The sequence below is a fragment of the Giraffa tippelskirchi genome, chromosome 1, assembly GCF_054371585.1.
Source record: "Giraffa tippelskirchi isolate mGirTip1 chromosome 1, T2T-mGirTip1v1.2.pri, whole genome shotgun sequence".
Lineage (NCBI taxonomy): Eukaryota > Metazoa > Chordata > Mammalia > Artiodactyla > Giraffidae > Giraffa > Giraffa tippelskirchi.
Genome location: NC_137275.1, coordinates 8,501,559 through 8,521,972, shown reverse-complemented (window position 1 = coordinate 8,521,972; position 20,414 = coordinate 8,501,559). Strand labels below are relative to the sequence as shown.

Below are 20,414 nucleotides of genomic sequence, written 5' to 3'. Positions count from 1 at the left end.
TTGCACTGGCAGACAGGTTCTTTACCTCTAGCGCCACCTGGGAAGTCCATTTGTTTGTTTAAATCCCGGCAAAGACCTGAGATCCCTTCCCATGTGAGCCCTGGTGTCTTTGAAAACAGCTAACATGTATCAGTAGCTTATTATACACCAGACACCAGAGACTGAGCACTTATGATTGAGCACCAGGCACTATTCTAAGCCATTTACAAGTTTTAACTCATTTAATGCTCAGCAAAACCCTATGAGGTAGATTCCACTGCTCCCTCCAACTTACAATTGGCCATACTGATGGAGAAAGAAATGGCAACCCACTCCAGTATTCTTGCCTGGAGAATCTCAGGGATGGGAGCCTGGTGGGCTTCTGTCTATGGGGTCGTTCAGTCGGACACGACTGAAGCAACTTAGCAGCAGCATACTGATGGGCTTCCCAGATGCCTCAGTGGGTAAAGAATCTGCCTACAATGCAGGAAATGTGAATTCGATCCCTGGGTCAGGAAGATCCCTTCGAGGAGGGCATGGCAACTTACTCCAGTATTCTTGCCTGGAAAATCCCATGAACCTGGTGGGCTACAGTCCATAGGATCACAAAGACTAGGACACAACTGAAGTGACTAAGCACGCATATACTGATGTGGGGCTTTCCAGGTGGCGCTAGTGGTAAAGAACCCACCTGCCAATTCAGGAGACTTAAGAGACACGGGTTCGATCCCTGGGTCGGGAAGATTCCCTGGAGTAGGAAATGGCAACCCACTCCAGTGTTCTTGCTTGGAGAATCCCATGGACAGAGGACCCTGGAGGCTACAGTCCATATGGTTGCAGGTCGCAAACAGTCGCAGGTCGCAAAGAGTCGGAAGTGACTTAGCATGCACGCATACTGATGTCAATGTTTTACAGCCAGGAAAATGAAGAGTTGAGTTTGACTCCCAGGTAGTCTGGCCTGTAAATGATTCTGCACTGGATTGGAAAATGGAAGATCCCTTTGCTCAGAGGCATTTGCTCCACTCTCTGCTATCTCTTTTCCTCCCAGTGAGAGGGATGTCCTCTCTGAAGGAGTTTCTCTGCTGAGCTAAACCTTCAAGCTGCCCAAAGAAAAGAGGAGCACATCTCCCTTCAGGCTTGGCCTCAGTCCCCAAGTTGGTAAAATGAACAGGATATGCACCTCCTGTAGGTCTGAGTCATGCAGGTTGTGCCTGGAGCCGGAATGACAGGCAGGCCAAGGGGGTGCTCCTCAGCCTCTAGGCAACCCCTAGAGGTGAACTGCATTCACAGGGTCTTTGCATACCCTTCCGCTTACGAAAAACAAAACAACAAAAAGGCAAGAAGGCAGCTGTGAAACAAACTGTGTCAGCCAGCCAGACCAGACTGAATCAGTGCTAATAACGCATTATTCACCCTCAGGAGGTTGCTACCAATGGAAAGAATAGGAGAAGAGGTGCCTAGAAATAAATAGAATAAACATATGCCCTGAAGGAGGATGGGATTTTATTCGCTCAGTTCCAGCAGGCTCCTCTGTCTGTGGAACTTTCCAGGCAAGAACACTGGCCTGGGTAGATGGAACCTGAGTCTCCTGCATAGCAGGCAGATTCTTTACCATCTGAGCCACCAGGACAGTCCAAGACCCTTTCGCAAATATCCTTTCGTTTGCACCCTCCGTTGAGAAGCAGGGTGGGGGAGGAATCTGTTGCTCTTTCACGTTTAGCAAGGAAGGGAAACCCAGAGTTTCTGTCGAGGAGATCACGTGGGCTTCCAGCTGACCAAGGGTGTGAGCAAGGCTTCTTAGTTTATCCTAATAGCTAACTGCCTTCGACTTCCTTCCGTGGAAGCCTCCAACTTACCCGTATCTTAGAAAAACCTATTGTCAAGACATTTCTTTTTAATCAACAAAGGCGGACATCGAGGTAGGGTGGGTTAGGTGTTGCGGAGAAGACAGTTGCTTTAACATTTACACCCCACGGCTTCCCCGAAGACTCTGAGATGGAGACATCAATCCACGCTTTGGTAGGGACAGAGAGTGGTCTCAACAGACCTTGGATGTGGAAAAAGTGGCCCTGAGGGGTTCGATCTGCAAGGACCGGGGCACGGGGCGGGGTGGGAGGCAGACGCCAGCGGGATGCGCTGTGCTGAGCCGGATGCGCCAGGGCAGGCTGTCTGTTTCCTGGATGGCAGGGACCCACACCCAGCGTTCAGACCTCAGCGAGTGATTGTTCTTCTCCAGCTCTCAGTTCCCGGGGTGGGTGCTTGGCCTAGTTGACCCCGCTGGGTCGTCGCTGCTTCTGCGCAAGGAGGTGCGCGCTTGGATGTGCAAACCCACGTGGTTGTTGGCCAATTTGACTTCGCCAGGAGGGCACCCAGGGGGGACTCTCAGCGCTGGCGCCACCCTCAGCTCAGGGCCCCATATGGACGACAGAAAACCCTCAGGGGTTCACTGACAGAAAGCCTTTGGGGGTTCAACGCTCCCTCGAGGGAAGCTCAAGGCCTCCTTGACTGATTGGGGTGCTCCCCTTGGCACTGGCTGCATTTCCCCACAGGCCACCGTGGGAGCTGGCACCAGGGCTTCTCGGGCCGAGTGGGACACGGTCCCTGCGAGGGTCCCCCATGCCTGGACAGGGGGCCTCCCCTAACCCTTCAGCCATTTCCAGAGGTGGGCATTTTCACTCTCTTCTTACAGAGGATGGTGAATCTGAGGTTCTGTGACGAATTCCCAAGGCAGGATTAGTAAGTTCTGAGCAGACACCATCGTACTTCTCTAGAACAAAGCGCAGGGGCAGCTATTAGGCCCCTTAGGCGTCACTGTGAAGCCCTGAGGGGGTTCTACCTGTTCCCTCCTCTAGCCTCAGACCGGCACCTGGAGTGGGGATTCTGGAAGGCGAAGAGGAAGTGGCTCCTGAAGCAGGCTGAAGAATGTTGGGGTTCCCTGCTGGGGCTCCCAGCCTCAAAAATAAGCAAGACCTGCGCAAGGACCTGGGAGTCTTGGCTTCAGCTTTTTGCCTGCTGGCCTCAATTTCCTCACACCTATGGTGGATGACTGGTCAAGGTGAATTGTGACACCTTGGTAAGAAGATCAGAGCCGGGTACTGGGCCCAAATCCACCTCCACCAGCACTGCGATCTTGAGCAATCTACTTAACCTCTCTGTGCCTCAACTATTTCCTTTGCCCCAGCTCTCATCAATTTCACCTCACAAGTTTTGCCTCGCCCGGTGGTTTTGAGGCTTGCAAGTAAAGGAAGAAGCCAGGTCTCCCTTTCCATGGCTGGGAAACTCCAGGAATGGTTCCGAGAAAAGCTGAGCCTCCCGTGATCAGTCATGAGATCTTAAGACAACCCTGCCCTCCCCTCTTGACCCCCTCTGTGTTCCATCTGTAAAATGGGTCCCCGAAAATGCGTCAGTCTCCCAGGTCCCTTCCAAGTTTCGGCTTTTGTCATTGGCGACTGAGCGTCTCATGTTGGTAGGAGTGACCTGAAGGCTGAGTTGCCAGCAGAGACCCATCCATCCATCCTAGGACCACTCCTGCTCCCCCCAACTTTGGGTGCGGCTGAGGGGGCGGGGTGGAAGCACCAACCACAAGATTCTGCCGGAGCAGGGAGGACCGAGGGGCCCAGAGTTCCCGCTGCCACATATGGTCTGTGGATTTAGGTGTCAAAAACCGGAGAATTAGAAATGGTAATTTTCCGTCATTATGGCTGAAACGCGATCTGTCACAACAACTGGAACATGTCTCCCGGCTAGCGAAAATAATGTTCGTGATTAGGAATCATTACGCATGTCAAGCCGAGTCCATTAAGTTGTAGGGAGAAATTAGCCTTGACGGGCGGAATCGAACTACAAATATACAGGCCTCGCCTTCGGGAGGCCGAGCGGCAGCCCCTGGGAAGAAGCCAGCCAGAGAGAGGTGTTTTCTTAATAGGAAACTGCCCAGAGAATTAATATCCCTTTCTTCATTCCCTGTGGGACTCGGCCTCCTCTGCCCACCACCAAGACCCCACCCTAGGAGTGGGATTGGGGCATGTGGATGGCCCGGGCAGTAGCTGGAAGCTTTGAAGTCCTATAGGTTCCCTGGGTGAGTTCCCTACAAGCTGTGTGACCCTGCCCTAGTCACTTGACCTTCCTGAACTTTGCTCCCTCATCTGTTAAGGAGAGATAATCCCACCCACTTCATGGGATTCTCCTGAGGATGAAATGAGACCAAATAAGGCCAGAGCTGAGCAGCAGAGGCCCTTTGGACATATGTGACCCCGTTTTCTTTTCCTGGAGTGCCCTGTCTCTGTTGCCGGGGACCCTGCCCATGCGGTCTGCAGTCGTGTGTTGGGAGGTGTTGGGGATCAGGGTTGAGTGACTGGCGCTGAGAAGCTCTTGCCAATCAGGCCCCGAGAAAGGAAGAGAAGGAGGGCTGAACTCACAGCAACTGCTGTGCTTCCTGTACACCTTATCCACCTCTCCTCCTTCACAATATCTAGGAAAAGGGGTGCGGAGACTTCCACCCTGTTTACCGGGGCCTGCACCAGCCATCAGCCCACAAGGATCTATGATGTGTCAGGAACCACACTGTCACCAAGGAGAGGAACAAAGTAAGTGGAAACTGGATTAAGAAGGCTTCCTCTACAAGCTGTGTCTCAGATCCCTCTGGAGTCAAAAAGGCAATTTACTATCCCCTGATGCTTCCTTTAGGGACTTCCCAGGTGGCTTCATGGTAAAGAATCCGCCTGTCGATGCAGAAGATGTAGGTCCGGTCCCTCGTAAGATCCTCTGGAAGAGGAAATGGCAACCCACTCCAGTATTCTTGCCTGGAAAGATCTCATGGACAGAGGAGCCTGGTGGGCTACATACAGTCTATGCGGTCACAAAGAGGTCAGATAGGACTGAGCGCAAGCACCTACGTGTGATGCTTCCTTAATAAGGAGTTTGGGGAAAATTATTCCCTTTCTGTGGATGGAAAGGAAAGGGGGAAAGACCAGGGAGGCTAGGAAGGCTGGTTCCTGTTCAGCCTCCACCCTCATCACCACTGAGAACTTGCTGTGTACCAGCACCAACTCCAAGGGTTTTGACTCTGACTTCTTTTTCTCCCAGCAAACCCACGTCGCATTGTTCCGACGCGGAAAATGAGAACCAGAGGTTAGGGGACTCGTCCAAAGGTCATGAAGTGGGGAAAAAGCAAAGGCGACAGCCAAGGCTGATCGGGCCGCCAAAGCCAGGCTGCTATTTCAACCCGCACAGCCAAGGCCAGCCAACCACCCCCTATCTAGTTCTTTCCTCCTCCGATACCGGGTGCAGGAATCCCGCCTCTCAGAAAGTGAAATGAGCTAAGCAGCATCAACCATCCAGCCCGGCGCCGGACACCGCTTACCCTCCCCTGGCCTCATTTTCCTCCTCCGTAAGTGGGATCCTCAACACTGCGGCTTTGCGGTGGGGGACGGAACGGAAATGTGGCCAGCGCTGAGTGGTTTTGGAGCCAGACAGTCTAGTTCGAACCCCAGCTCCGCCAGCGAGAGCCGCAGCGTAGGGGTCGATCTCCAACGTCGGCGGAGCAGCCGTCGAGCTGCGGGGAGGGATGAATGAAATAATTCACGGAAAGCACTTAAGGACACCGATTAAGCGCAAACAGATCAGACGCTAAATAAAGCGCCGGTTACCGGACTGGTGAGTGGCCCATGCAGGCTTGGAGGGCTCCTGTCGAGGAAGGAGAAGCGGCACGCCACCCCCCACCCCCGCCCCAGCTTCTCCAGAAACTTCTTGGCGTCTCCAGCATCTCCGAGTGCGGGTGAAAGGGACCGGGAAGGCGCCCTGGGCTGCGCCCCTCAGACCCTCCCGCAGGTCTCCCGGGAAGGAGCGTGTGTTAAAAGAGCGCTCAGAGCTCTCGGCCTGGTCGCCGAACCCGCAAAAAGGCTCAGAGAAGAGCCGAAAAGAAGGGCCAGGGACTTGGCCCGGAATAGAGACCCTCTGATGGAGTCAGAGAGGCAGCGACCCGGCCTTACTTGGGCTGCGCTGAGAGCGCGCTTCCAAACACTTGACACGCCAGTGACCTCCCTGGACTAGCCTCCGAAATAACACCCGGCACCCGCCCGCGCGAACCCACAGCCCGCTGCATGGTTCTCTTGGCACTTCTATCCCTGTCTCCCACTAGATGGTCAACTCTACCAGGGCGGGGCCTTTTTGCTCAGTTATCCCGGCGCAGAGCAGGCACCTAACAAGTAAAGCTGAGTATCTGAACAAATGAATGAACGAAGGAGGGGAAAGAAAGGAGGGGAAAGAGAAGGTCAGACAGCCGTTCCACAACAAAGATTTTCCTCGTCACCACCACCCCCTCAAAACTGTGTTTAGGGCTTCCCTGGAGCTTTTTTGTGAGGTCCTTCCCTGGCTGAGCACCTGGGAAGGTAGGACCCCAGCTGGCCTCCCTGTGTATCTTGCAGCTGTCTTCCCAAACTGTTCTGGGGGTGCATTCTCAGGACTGACCCAGCGGGAAGGCATGCTAGCCTTCCACAAACACAGGGTACCAGCATGGTGTGGAAAACAATTGCTGCTAATCAAATAAACAATGCACATCTTAGGAAAGAATTATTTCTAAAGAAACGCTCCTGCAAGTTCTTGTACAGAAGGAATCTGCTGGAAAGTAGATTTCTTTTCTGAACCTTAAAAGTCTCTGTGTTGAATTTACTTAAAAGCTATAGCTACAGTGTTAAAGGATGCAGGGAACCTCTTGTCTCAGAGATTTCCAGTCAGGTTTGACCATTCTCACTCCTTTGGTGATTTTTACAATCTTGCAACATTCCCTGACTGCCCCTTACCATCGCCATATTTTTTTTTAATACTAAATGTCCTTTTTTTAACTTTGCAAAACTTATTATCAGCTAGGCTATGAACTTTTCCTAGCACCTACTGCCTAGGAAGTACAGGGTTCTTAGATTATTCTATGGCTGCCAAGGGTGAGATGAGGGGGGGTGATGATTCATATTTTCAGCACTGAAGCTTAAGCCGGATCTTCATGGAGGGCCTGGTTCAAATCCACACTCTGTTCCTGCAGGATTTTTCAGGCGGAAGCTCTCACTGCCTTCCCTTCTTGCTCAGTCACTAAGTTGTGTCCGGATTTTTGCAACCCCATGGACCGCAGCAGGCCAGGCTTTCCTGTCCTTCACTATCTGCCAAAGTTTGCTCTCCGGCTTGAATGTCTGTCTGGATTCGGCTTTCTAGGTGAGTGCTTCTGGACTCACCACCTTCTCCCACTCCTGTACCTCCTCATGGAACCAGAAGAGTCTTGAGACTCAACGAAGTGGCCCGGAGAATCTGTTCTGGAAACATAAGGTGCAAGACAGCAGGAATCTAAAAACGTTGGCATGCTTACAGTGTGCCAGGCCCTGAGTTGGGAGTCCAAAGACCTAGGGCAGTCGTTGGAAGGGGCGATCCCAACTTGGAGACTGCCAGCCGTGCGGGAGGCCTGTCACCCCTCTGAGTCTGGAGAAGCCCCTCTGCCCAGAGTTGCTGGGAGCTCAGTCCTGCCACCTGCCACACCACCCAGGGGTGTTCACACGTGCCCCGCCTGGGTCTCTACGCCCTGCTGGCAGGCGGGCCCTCTCCATTCACAGCCTCTGTCCAATTCCAAACCTGGACCACCAGCAGCCCTCCCATATAAATTGGAGACGGAAAGTTTATTCAGGGCCATGGTTCACTCAGCCCTTAACTGGTCAGATTGTATGTGCACTTGATGGGCTTTTTAAGAGGATCAAATCTGAGGTTGATAGCTTTGTGGAGTTTGCTGTCGGCCAGGCGGGCTTCCCAAGCGCCAGGAAGAACCTTGAGCCTGAGGCGAAATAACTTGACCTCCGAGGCAGGCCCGGCTCTCACACTCAGCCCTTCCCCCGGGCCTGCGCCTCAGCCGGGAAAAAAGAATTTGGCGAAGCTCGGGAAAGCTCCGCTGACCCTACTGATCCGCGCGCGCGCGCTCCTGTGACCAAGCACTCAAAGCCCGAGGTGCGAGTAAGTAGGGTGTGGGCGGGACAGGCAAGGACTAAACCCAGGATCTCGGTCCTCACTCACGGGTCCTGCCAGTTCGTACGTCCTGAACGACAAAGAGCGAAAGACTCCGCCCTGGGGGCCTAGTGCCACTGCGCGCCCTTCTTCCTTGGGGTCACGACACCACGGGCCCAGTATCACTTATCCTCGCGGCCAGGGATACGGTCCGGGACACGGTCCGGGACAGTGGGAAGGACTTGGGATTTTTTTAACCGAAACGTGGCGGGGAGCGTTGCTGGGGAAAGGTCTGAGATCGCTTAAGTTGAGACCTGGAAGGAGAGCAAGTCTCCTCCGGGGGAGGTCTTCCGCGAGCCCACCTCATCGCTCCCCTGCCCTGTGTCCGCGCGCGTCTCTTCTCTGCTCTTTCTCACCACCTGGCTCTGCGTCTGTAGTTTCACTTCCCACGGTCCGCAGGGGGCAAAGACGCGCCACTCAGCTTCTCTCGGAAAGAGGAGGGACAGCGTCCCGGGCCTCCTTAAGGAGGAGGGATTCCCGGAAGTCAGTCACCCTGGGGACACCGCACACCGAGTCCAGCAAGCGCCGGCCCCCGCCAGCGGGAATACCAGCGACACCTGAGCAGGGGGGAATGCCAACCCCGTCAACATCCTTTGCAAAAACACAGCAGAGACGGGAGAAAGCAGGACCAACCCTCCGACCTGCCGGTCCTTGGAAAGCTGAGGGCACAATTCAGGGTCATAGCTAGGGTCACTCGAGCTCCCTTGAGACCTCTGACCCTAGGCAACCCCTGAACCCTCAGATAGGCGCAGTCTTGCTAAGGGCGCGCAGCAAGGCGTGGACCAGTCCGGGACGCCCAAGTCCAGAGTTGGCACTGTGGGCGCCACCCGGCCCCCCTACCCACCCAATCAAACCCCAGGTACCCAGAGCGGCAGCAGCGGTGCGTGCCGCTAAGCTTGTCCGTGCGTAAAAGTCCCGACCGCCCAGCTCCGCCACGCCACCGAGGGAGGCCTCGGAGCACACAAGGGAAACCATTCAAAAATGTTAATAAGCTTATTAAAATAGGCGGCTTTACTGGCTCTTCTTTTACAGCGTGCCGCCCACCCTTGCTTTCTGGTGGACCACGGCAGAGAAAACACTTGTGCCATTAATTTTTTTTTTTTCTTAACACGTTGCGTTTTCCATCCAAGGATACGGAACTCGCTGGAGCTCAGCGCGGCCACAGAAGCGGAATGGCCTCAGACCTCCTCTCTCCCAAGCTTGGTGGGTGGGGAGAAGTCCTCGCAGCAGAAAAGGCTGGACTTTTCAAAACTGCTGACCACCCAGGCCGGGACAGCAGATAAAGGAGGCCCAAACATAATGACCTTGGGGAGGCGCAGATTCTTCAAACCCCCTCCCGGAGGGGAAGAAACCCTGCTCCCAAAGGGGATGGCAGTTATTTACAATAAAATATAGAAAGGCTTTGTCCTTCCTTCTGCTTCTAGCTGGGGGTGAGTGTAGACCCTAAAGGCTATCCAAAAGCCTGAAAGGAGCATCTCACAACTTTCTTTTCTTTATTTAATTTTTGAAATAGAGATTCAGAGTAAAGAAATGAATTTCCTAAGACTCAAGGGAGTGGCAGAGCGGCTTCTCACCTGTAGATCCCAGGTCGGAAGGAGAATCACTTTATGGATCTATTAGGCCACTGAGCACTTCCACCCTCGAGTGTGCAGGCTGGAGAGAGAAGCCCTCACCTTGTGCGTCCCACACCTCCAGGACCCGAGGTTCCCTAGGTGCCGGAGCGCGGGTCCAAGTCCCAGGGAGCGCGGCTCAGCCCGAGGCCTGAAAATGTGGCTGCGGGAGGCAACGGGCCTGGGATGGAGAGGACGCCGAGAAGCCCCGAGGCCTGGAGCAGCCCCTAAGCTGGATCCTCAGGCCAGAAAATAAAGCTGCAATTGCAGAAACAGCAGGGAGGGCTGCAGGCCTGTGCAGAGACCACGAGCTCTTGGCTCCGAGGGCGCACTAACGGCCAGGCTGCAGGCCGCACCCGGGACTGCGGGCGGGGGCGCGGAATGAGAGAAGCCCGGCGTTGTAGGGGGGTGCGTGGGGCAGATCGCGGGCCTCGCGCGGGGAGGGGGCCGGTGTGTCACGCTCACTCACTCAGACTTGGAGGGAACGTGGAGCCCAGCACCGAGCTTACCTCTCCAGAGGCTCCGGGGCGACGCCCCTGTTCCCACAGCTACCGAATGTTCCCTTTGAACTTGACATTCCAGCAGGAATAGAGAGGTGCTGTTCGCCAGTGCTGAGGTGCGGGGTCAGCTCCGGGCCGGTCCGAAGCTACACTCCGGCCTTTGCCTGCCCGACTCCAAGCCAGAAAACTGCAACAGGAGCTGCCGCTTCGGGAGGGGTGCGGGGCCGCAGGATGAATTGCCCTAAAATTGGGCTTTTTGATGCTTCCTTCCTTCCTAGCAGGCACGACTTCAGATACATCTAACAGGTTTGAAATAAGTTCATCATCGTTCTCCTTAACCGGGACCCCACACCAGACCACCAGGATTGTAATTTTGAAAAAATAAATAAATACTCTAATAATTTGAACAACCCAACTTGTGTTGAATAACTTATATGTGTGACTACAGGGGGAAAAAAAACCCTAATTTATTACATGATGTAACCATTTACAATATAACACATATTTTTTTTGCAATCCTGTTTCAGCGTTTCTTCATTTCAAAAACATATTTATCAGGAGACTCCAAAACTGGAGGAGGTCCACGGTCTCTACCCCTCTGTGGACCCCTTTGCTGAGAACACCACAGAGCACTTGGAACCCTGCAGAGGGTGCAGGAGTTCAAGTAAGATTGTTGCAAATCAGCCAACTCAGCATTGCCCAGAAGTTCATAAAAATATAATAATGGCAACAATAATAGCAGGTCCACACCAGCTGCATGGTGCTTAATGGATTTCAAAGCACATCCACCCTCTTGTGAGCCAACCACACCTGAGGCCAAACCTGGGGGATGCGGGCTCCGACTGCTGAAGGACAATTCACCCTGCTGCCTTGAATCCTAAAATAGGCTTCTGAGCTTTGAATGACGCTGACTTGGCCTCTTGACGGTCTGTGATTTTGGGTGGGTCACTTCCCCTCTTTGAGCCTCAGTTTCCCCATTTGCAAAATGGGAAGGTGATGTCCATCCAGCTAAAAGGCGGCCTCGGGGAACTACTTGTGGAGGACAGGATGCAGGAAGCACTTACTCAATTATGATGCCCCAAGCAAAAGGAATAGAGTTAGAGGAATTGTTATTATCATTGTTGCTGGTGGTGGTACGACTGTTTGGCCGCTCCTCTTGGCCGCTACTCCTGCTTCCTTAGTGGCTCTGGGCGTGGCCTCACTTCTGCAGCAGCCTTGCAACACCTGCGGGCGCCTCAATCTGCCCGGCCCGCCCTCAGCACTTTCAAGCGTTTGCTGTGTCCAGGGAGCTCGGTGTGGTTCCTAATGAAGCCTGTTAGCAGGGGGAGGCTGGTGGCCCGCAAGCCTGAAGCCCTGCAGTGCCTGCCAAGGCCTGAGTCCCAGCTCAGGTTTGTCTCCCTCCCCTCCTCATCCTTTGAGCCCAAGTGCCGCTCTGCCACTGCCCTGGTTGCCAGGAATGTGTGATTCTCCCAGCTTTCCCCAAGGCAGGAGCCTTTCTCTAAGGCGAGGTGAACTCTGTGGAAGGCTGGATTCCACCTTTCTTCTGGTGATGAAAGGCGAGTGGAGGCCGTTGGAGTCCTCGCCCCGTGGACGTCTGTAGGCCTGGGGCAAGGTCCTGCCCCTGTGGGATGCTGGTGTGGCTCTACCACGCTCGGCCAGTTTCCTGCTCCCCCAAACGCCACTCCTCCTCCGGCCCAGACTCTTAGGGTTCAGGCGCGACTACCATGACTCTCAGAGACATTCAACTCTCCTGATCTTCTCCAGTGAAGTCAGATTCCCCGTCCTTTGCTAGAGTGGAGAAGCGGGGATTCGCCGTGGCCTGGGAGCCCTTTATTTTCTGAAAGGCAATGCATCCCCAAACTCTCTGCTGTTTTGAGATACTCTTGGGGGTCTGGGAACCCCTCAAATCAAGCAGTCGTCTGAGTGAGATGCTGCTTGGGACTGCCATAGTCAACAAGTCCCGGAGTTCAGGTTAAACACACACGCACTCACCAGTGACATCCCAAATTTGCAGCCCTGAGCAAGATTTGTAGTCTCAGCCTGATCTCTTGGGACTGATTTCAGCACAAGTCACAGCATGTTCTGCCTGCTTACCCAGCCACAGCTCCCATCTAAGTGTGTGGGTCGAACCCATTGATCTTTTCGGGCCAGCTCTGAAATTCACTAAAGGCTGAAAGGGACTGAGCAAGGTGAAGTCAAAAGGCTACCGGACTCCAGCGACAGCTGCTCTTGACGACCAGACCCCGGCGAGGCCCAGAGGGTTCAGCGGGGCCCAGAGTCACAGGGAGTGAATGAGGGAAGATCTGCTTGGACAGGAAGTAGGGCAGGCAGAAAGCAAGACTGACTTTCTCGCCTTTAAAGAAAGGGCTGGGGTGGGAGTTGAGAAGGAAAAGGAAATAAAGTAATTTCGAAAATCTCCAACAGAAAAGCTGCGTCTGCGGCCTGGGGCCCAGGTAAAGACTTCCATCTTGGGTTGTGAAATGCGGTGGGAAATTGTCGGAGGGCAGGCTGGACTCGGAGACCGGCTCCAGCTCCTGGAATCAGATCTTACAGCCTCACGCCAACGCCAGCGGCAGGGCAGCTCAGAGTGAAACTGCAACAATTCAGGTCAAACTGAATTCGTTTGAGTCAGGTTTCCCGGGCGACTCGAGCCAACCCAGTAGAACCGACCCAGGCCGGGAGCCCCGAGAGGCTCAAGGAAGGGAAGGGGGGCGACCCCGCCTGCCTAAGAAACTCCCCAGTCCTCTGGACTCCGAATTCGCCAGGACGGAGAACAAACTACAGTCTCAGGACGTGGCCACAAACTACTGAGGTTTCCAGAAGGAGGGGGGAAAGCCTCCCCTCCTCCCCCCAAGATCTCTGGAGAGCAGAGAGGAGATTCTAGCATTATCCGAAATGTTCTAATTTTATGTAAGGAAAATGCATTCGTGATTAATGATGCGATTAAAAGGGAATTTCAAAAGGTATCAAAAAGAAACCAAATGACCGCAGGAACCCTTTGGAAGGGAGCCGGACTTGAGGACGAGGGTGTGCATATGCTGAGGCCGTTTGCTTTTTCCTTGGCGTCTCTCTGTTTCCAGAAGCAAGAATCATTTTCGCAAAACTTTGCTTGGGACTCGCTGGCCCCGCCGGACGAAGGGTGGCAGAAGCGAGGCGTGTGGGTGCCTAGGTCGGAGGGTCGGACCGCAGGCAGGGGAGGACAGCGTGCTGGCCTACCCGCTCCGGGTGAAATTGAAAGTTAGCTCGCCCTGGGTTTCAGCGTTTTCCCAGCTGGGCCGTGGACTGAAGGCCTCGGCGCCTGCAATGTGGCATTAACTCTTCCTGGCTCGCCCGGGACCCGACATGAGGGGCGCATAGCAGTGAGCGGTTGACACCGGTGAGTCCTTGGCATCTGGAGAGTCATTCTGGGGAACGCTGGCTGGGCACACTTCATCTCTAAAATGGGGTAATAAATAAGCGTCGCCCTGCCCATCCTCTGCTCCCACGGTGGGCTTCTGTGTGCACCAAATGAAGATGTGTCCTTGGGGGAGTGAGTGGGAACGCTTTGAAGCAAGGTGCAGGGTCATTAGCACCTGGCAGGGGTCAAAGTAGAGGAGACAACTTTTTAGCTCTTCCTTCACCCCTAATCGGTTCAGAATTCAGAGTTTTTGCTAGCCTAGTCTGGAAATGAAATAATAATAGGATCACTTAGAGCAAACTCTCAGAAAATCAAAAGCAGACAGGATGCCGGCAGGTGGAGGAGTGAACAGGTTAGGGTTGGGTACAGATTGGGGTGGGCGTGGAAATTGGCAGCGGGTTCTGCTCTGGAGAAGGGAATGGCAGCCCACTCCAGTGTTCTTTCCTGGAGAATTCCATGGACAGAGGAGCCTGGTGGGCTACAGTCCCTGGGATCGCCAAGAGTCGGACAGGACTGAGCGGCTTTCATTCAACTCTGGACGCTTCCCAGACTCTGACACACTAGTGCCCTCAGAGGGGAAAGGGGAATCTTAGGCATTTGCTCTGGATTCACTGGGATTCCTCTGTGACTCCTGCAAAAGTCCCAGAAATAGCGATTCCCTGAGTGGCGCGGGTTTAAACCCTTCCTGGAGGTGAGGAGCCTGGCGGCTTCTGTGGTCGGGGGCAGAACTCCTGGAGAGGGCTGAATGGTAGACTGAGCCCACGTTACTGGTTCCCCCAAAGCCGGACAGAAGGAGGCTAGAGAACACACAGCGTCTGGGAGGGCATGTTAAACTAAAAGTTTATAAATTAAAAGGGGAAAAAAATACAACGAATAGAGCTTCCAAATTTCACAAATCTTTTTAAAGTTAATACTCTAGCTGAGTGCACAGTGCCCTTAAGGAGGCGACAAGCGGCGAGGTTGACAGGGTCACCTGTCTTAGGGACAGGGATGGGAGAACCCGTGTCCCGACGCAGGAGTTTCGGAGGGTTAAGGGTGGAGACAGGGCCCAGCGGCCGCACTGCTGAGGGCAGCGGAGGAGAGGATATTCACATTGAATACAAAAACAACCGTCATTTGAATACAAACAACTGCAAAGTGCTACACGTTTTAACCTCCTTAAAAAAGAGAGAGAGAGAAAGGAAAAGAAAGAAAGGAAAGTTCTGTGAAGGACTCCTGGTTTGCTCTCTCTCATGGTTCAGGGGCTTCCAGGAGCTGCCCGGGTTGGTCGCAGCCCCTGGACTCCGAGAGGGAAGACGCCGGGCCGTGCCCTGCCCAGTGCCCGGAGGCTCCCTTCCATACATTCAGCGCCCAATCAGGCGCCCCCAGCCGAGCCCGCAAACCAAGCACTTCACGGTTCAATGAACCCCTAGCCTGGGGCTCCTTGGGGACTGCCCGGGTTTCCGCACCCCTTTGTAACAAATGCGATGTCCAAAAATAATAGATATGTAGATACACATAGATTGGTAGCATGGATACCATGAACTAGTGTGGCCTAGCGCACGAAGCTCCCGGCAGGCCTGACATGCTGGGATTCAGGCTTCCGCGGTCTCCAGGAGCTCTCTCCGCTCTGGGAAAGGACATCCCCAGGCAGAGATAACCCAAATCCAACAGTGCGGTGGTAATAAATAGTGTCCGAGGGCTTCCCAGCAAGTGGGGACGAGGGAACACCGGGTCCCTAGGCCATAGGATGCCTCTGTTCCAACTAGAAAAAAAGGCGCCCCCCGCTGGGTAGACCCAGTCCCCGTGACCAGGGCGCACGTCCTGGAGAGAGGGGCCGGGCTGGATTTCATCCTCCACCTGCCGCCCCCTCGGCGGGGCGCCCCTGTAAGGGGCACAACCCTGCAGGGGCATCAGCGCCCGTCCGGAGCTGGGGCGCTAGGATCCTTCGTGGCCTCACCGCAGGCCGGCTCACTGGGTGCCTGCGGCGGCCGCGCACGTGGAGAGCGCCCAGCCGGGGAGGCAGTAATAAGGGTAATAGTAGGAAGGCTGCAGGGGCAACAGCGAGGGTGGTCGCAGCACCTCTCCGGGCAGGTACTGTCTCTGGTCGTCGCGGACCAGCACCTTCACCGCCACCTTCTTGGCGGCGGGCGCCGAGGCCAGCAGGTCGGCAGCCATCTGCCGGCGCTTGGTCTTGTAGCGACGGTTCTGGAACCAGATCTTCACCTGCGTCTCAGTGAGCTTCAGCGACGCGGCCAGGTCTGCGCGCTCGGGCCCGGACAGGTAGCGCTGGTGGTTGAAGCGACGCTCCAGCTCGAAGACCTGAGCGTGCGAGAAGGCGGCGCGCGAACGCTTCTTGCGGGGCTTGGGCGCCGCGGGCCCCTCCTCCTCCTCCGCGCCGCCCGCCGGCCTGCCGCCGCCGCCGCCGCCGCCGCTGCACAGCGTGGGCACGCGTGGGCCTCCCGGGCCAACCCCGTCGTCCTCTGCCCTCGGGCTGCGGTCGCCTGCGGACCCGGTGGGAACAGAAACAAGACAGTGTGAGCGCCGCCGAGGAGTGAGGTCTGGCCTCAACCGCTGGCGTGGGGGTTAGGGGTTGGGTTGGGGGGCGGGATATACACTTTGATCCCGCCGGAGTGGTGGGGTGGGCCTGGAAGCCGCGGTTCAGGAGGCGAGTCTTACAACTCTGTCCCAGTCGCATCCTGCCTCTAGTCTTGTTGTGAGCCGGCAAGGGACTCGGCCGCTGTACCAACGCTGTGCGGCCAAGATCCAGCTCCCTGCCTTTTCTGAGCTCCTCCGGGCGCCCCTCAGCAAATGGGGACATGGGGCCTGAGCGTCCCCCCAAATCTTCTCTGCTCTCAGCCCTAGAACCCCGGGACTCTCTCCCTGGGTTCACCCGCCACGTCGCGCGCGCACACACGCATCGCGACAGCACACACGCGGGCTGCGGCAACAGGCTACTACCAAGGCCGTGGGTAGGTTTCTCCCTCGCCCTTCGAAAGGGGATAAAAGGAAGGCTGGGGGTTGAGGGGTGTCCCTGCTTCGAATCCTTAGACCCTAATCCGATGCCTGCTCCTGGGTCCCTTCCTTGCTCCACCGGCTGCACCCTAGCTGAGGTCCAGCACTTCGGCCTGCAGCGGATACTGTTCGATTGGAGCCCACATTTGAGGCCTACACCGTCCAACCGAAAGGGCAGGCATGGGGGTCTTTCTGACCATAGGGCGTGCCAGCTCGTGGCTGAGGAGGGCCCTCTCCTTTCTGGGTTTGGGAAGACCTAAACCGAGCCCGGCTGCATTCTGCTGGCTGCGGGGTTACCTCCAGCTCTTGGGTTCTCAGCCCGGCACAGCTCTCCCTCGCCTGGGGTCTGAGAAAGCTACACAAACCCTCTTTCCAAAGCTCCGGCTTGGTTGGCTTCCGGCCCACTTGAATGTTATCCCTTGCTACCTATCTTTGAGCTGCCCTTCCGTGCTCTGGGACCTTGGACTGGGAGCATCTCTGATCTCTGGGCCTTGAAGAAGGAAATGGCAACCAACTCCAGTATGCTTACCTGGAGGATCCCATGGACAGAGGAACCTGACGGGCTACAGTCCATGGGGGTCACAAAGAGTCGGACAGGACTTAGAGACTAAACAATAACTGCTCTCTGGGCCAGGCCCAGGGTACTGGCTCCCCAAGGTCTCCAGGCCCAGGTTACTAGCTCCCCAAAGTCTCTGGGCCGCTGCCTGTTCCCTTTCCTTGATTTCGGGGATTTGGAGACAGACTCAACCGAAGGGACTGGCGATGGACTCAAGGCAGTGGTTCCCTCCCACTCGGTTCTAAAGCACACTGCCCGAGGTCGTCGTCTGAGACTTCACCCCATCCGCCCTCTCTGGGACTCAGTGGCCGGAGGGTTAGAGCAGCCCGCACCAGCGCGCAGAGCTAAGGGTCTTGGCGAACGCGGGGGGCCCAGGGCACGGGATGCTCACAGCGCGCCCACCTCACTCTGCGCGGTTGTCCTCTTTGCCCAGCCCCTCAGCCCGGCCCCCTTTCCCAGCGAAGCTTCGGCCAAACCTGAGACGCTGGCCGACATCTCACTGTCGCTCCGGCCTGCGGCTTCCTCCTCCAGGTCCTTGGCGGCGGGCAGCTCGCAGACTGGCTGGCCGAGGCCCAGTGTCGCCCCTGCACGGCAGGCCCCGCTGGCCCCCGGCTGGTCCGCGCAGCGCCGGCCGCCCTCGTTCTCCTCGCTCAGCGCCGAGTCAGAGTCCCAGCCGCCCGGGCTCTCCGCGGTCCGCCCCGCAGCCGTTCTGGTCCCCGCAGGCGACGCTAGCAGAGAGTCCTCGGCGCCCCCCAGCGCACCCGCGTCTGTCTCCCCAAAGAGCCGCCAGCAACAGACTGCGGGCGCCGAAGCCACTGCCACCGCTGTGCCCCCGGGTACCGAGCGCCCCTCGGTCGCGGGCAGCCCGCCGCGCTCCTCTTTCTTGTTGAGGATCGCCTGGATGGAGAAGGGCGTCAAGGTGTTGGCGCCGCGCACAGCCATCAGAGCCGCGGGCCGAAGCGGCCGGCCGGGCGGGCGGGCGGCTGGGGCGCGCGGGCAGCTCCGAGCTGGATGGAGCGCAAGGGGGCCGCTGCAGCGCCAGTGAGCCCGGTGCGCGCGCGAGGCCCTTGCAGCCCACTCCTGCGCTGCCCAGCAGCCTCCGCCCCCCACGGGCCCGGGATCAGCGCCGACCCTCACCCCTACTTCCGAGGCCCACCCCACCCGGGGACCCCCCTCCCCCCCAATCCAGCGCCAGAAGTTCTCCTTTCGCAGCTCGGCTGGATTAGTCTCCCTTAGGGGCGGGCCGGGGTCTGGCCCTCGGTGGACTTGGGGTGGGGAGGGGAGAATCGGCGAGGTCCCCCTCCGCGGCTGCAGTCCCCCTCCAGCGCCTCCGGGGCGCACGGCCCGAGTCACTTTTTCTTTGCGCCTCTGGTCTCTTCCTTCCCCGCCTGCAGGATTTCGCTCCTTGGATCGTTGTCTCCAAGCCCTGCTGGGCCGGCTCTTCCGGAGCCCACCCGCGGCGGCGGCGGCGGCGGCCGCAGGATTCCGAGAGGCGCGGGGCACCTTGTTACCCCCTGTCCTGGTTTTATCTGTTTCTTCTCTCTTTCCTTCCCCAGCGTTCCACCGTCCACCCCCCCTCCCGCCCGGGTGTCATTCCTCACTGCTGAGTGACAGCCTCAGGCCACGCCCCTTCGGGGGGCGGTCCCGGGCCCTCCCGGCCGCCCATTGGTTGGCTCCTCCTGGGCGACGTTGACTTGAACGGACAAAACTGGGCACGTTGCTCCGAGAAAGTCAGGGTCTGACTTAACCCCTTTTCTCCCAAGTCTGGTCCTCGAAGCATCATCCTCCAGCCGCAGGGACGCTCAGCCACCTAGACCACGGCTTCTTACCTATTCTGGCACTTTTATGGAGCGCGATATTTAGTTGAGTCTGATCTGGGAGGAAAACCCAAGTTAACGCAGTTCCTTAAATCGTCCGCTTAGTTTCTGTTCTCTAGGGAGGTTTATAGATTGGAAGAATAAATTGCTGCTTCTTTCCCCCTTCCAGTTTCGCGGCTTCCTCACGGCTCATTCTTTTCTCTGAAATAATGAATGAACAAAAAGTCACTCTAGGAATAGTTTTCTTTCCTCACCGGGTTGTATTTGATTCAGTTTCTGGAGAGGCATGAAAAAGGAGAAGATGGGACAGATAGAGCTAAAGTCAGGCAAGAAATTGGAGGGCATCTTTGGGAGTTTCTGGAAATTCAGCTATCATTTCTCTGGGCGGTCAATACTGAATGTACTTGGAGTTTGTACAATTTTACACGAGGAAGAAAATGGAAACTTTCTGTTTGTTCTTGAAATAGTTTTTCAACTTGTGAGTTGAAAAACATATTTTTGTTTAAAAGAATATCTGGGAATTACCAAAGTAGAGATCCTGAACTAATGACATTAATGCTCTTTTTAAAAATGAGTAGTGAATTGTTTTATATAGTAGAAGAAGCCAGGCTAAGAAACACAAATATTGTGGGTATCTCAAAACACTTGTTACTCTATTTATATTATTAACTTTTAAATAAATACTTTACTCAAGGAACATACTTCATCATCTTCTATAAATTTTTAACAGAGGTTTAAGTTAAAACCAAATACACAATTTGAACCATTAAATAAGCTTAAAGAGCTGTGATTTTAATTCAGTGATTTTAATTTAATTTAAATTGCTGGGATTGGTATTTTTGGTGCCACTAAAACAAATAATATTCGCCCTTGTTAGCTTCCTTTCTTTGTGGTTCTTGTTCTGCACCGCAGGATGAAATCCACACATGAGCAGTTTGCAGGGCCAGTGGAGGGTTTCGCAGCATCTATACTTTACAGCATTTCAGCCACGTGATGCTCTCTCGCATCCCAAACACACTCCAGTGCAGATCCTGTGGTGTTTGGGCAGGGAAGGGGGAAGAAAACCTTACCCTTGGGAGAGGTCATTGCCCTTTAATAGTTCTATGCGACTACTTCAGTTTTCTGGGAAAGATGTTTCAATTTGGTGTCGGTCGGCTGCAAGTGTAAGGAACAGAACGCTCTGCAGGCCCGGAGGGGAACAGAACTGAAGGCACACGACGTTTCAAAAGAAAACCGTTCTTTCCTTCCTCCCGCTGACCTTCACTTATCCTTTAAGTTACGCCCCCCTCCCACCGCCTCAGACAATTTGTTGTTCCTCTCTGGGGGCGAGTTGAGGAGGAGATGGACAAGAATCGCCCAGAAGGAGAGAAGCGAGCAGGTGTGAACTGTGTGTCGCAGACAGCCATCCCTTTGTGGGGTTAGGACTTGATGGAGACAAACACGCAGAGATGCTGGGGGGTTGAATGACCAAGTGTTAGAGTGAGTTTGGGAGCTACACAAGGACTTGCTTGAATATATAACCAC

The 20,414-nt window shown here is 55.4% G+C and overlaps 1 protein-coding gene across 1 annotated transcript; it reads right to left on the bottom strand.

The window, feature by feature from the left end:
- Positions 1–14,403: 14,403 nt before the first annotated feature.
- Positions 14,404–18,629, bottom strand: NKX3-2 (NK3 homeobox 2). Its single transcript, XM_081572801.1, has 2 exons — positions 17,550–18,629; positions 14,404–16,006 (listed from the first exon to the last, which is right to left on the bottom strand). The coding sequence occupies exons 1-2, from the start codon at positions 18,013–18,015 to the stop codon at positions 15,474–15,476; spliced, it is 999 nt and encodes a 332-aa protein (XP_081428927.1). The 5' UTR covers positions 18,016–18,629; the 3' UTR covers positions 14,404–15,473.
- Positions 18,630–20,414: the final 1,785 nt, after the last annotated feature.

Excerpts from the sequence above, each read along its gene's own strand:
- NKX3-2 (XM_081572801.1), bottom strand. The coding sequence starts at position 18,015 with ATGGCTGTGCGCGGCGCCAACACCTTGACGCCCTTCTCCATCCAGGCG. Across the intron at positions 16,007-17,549 it reads GATGTCGGCCAGCGTCTCAG|GCGACCGCAGCCCGAGGGCA; the intron begins GTTTGGCCGAAG and ends CCGGGTCCGCAG.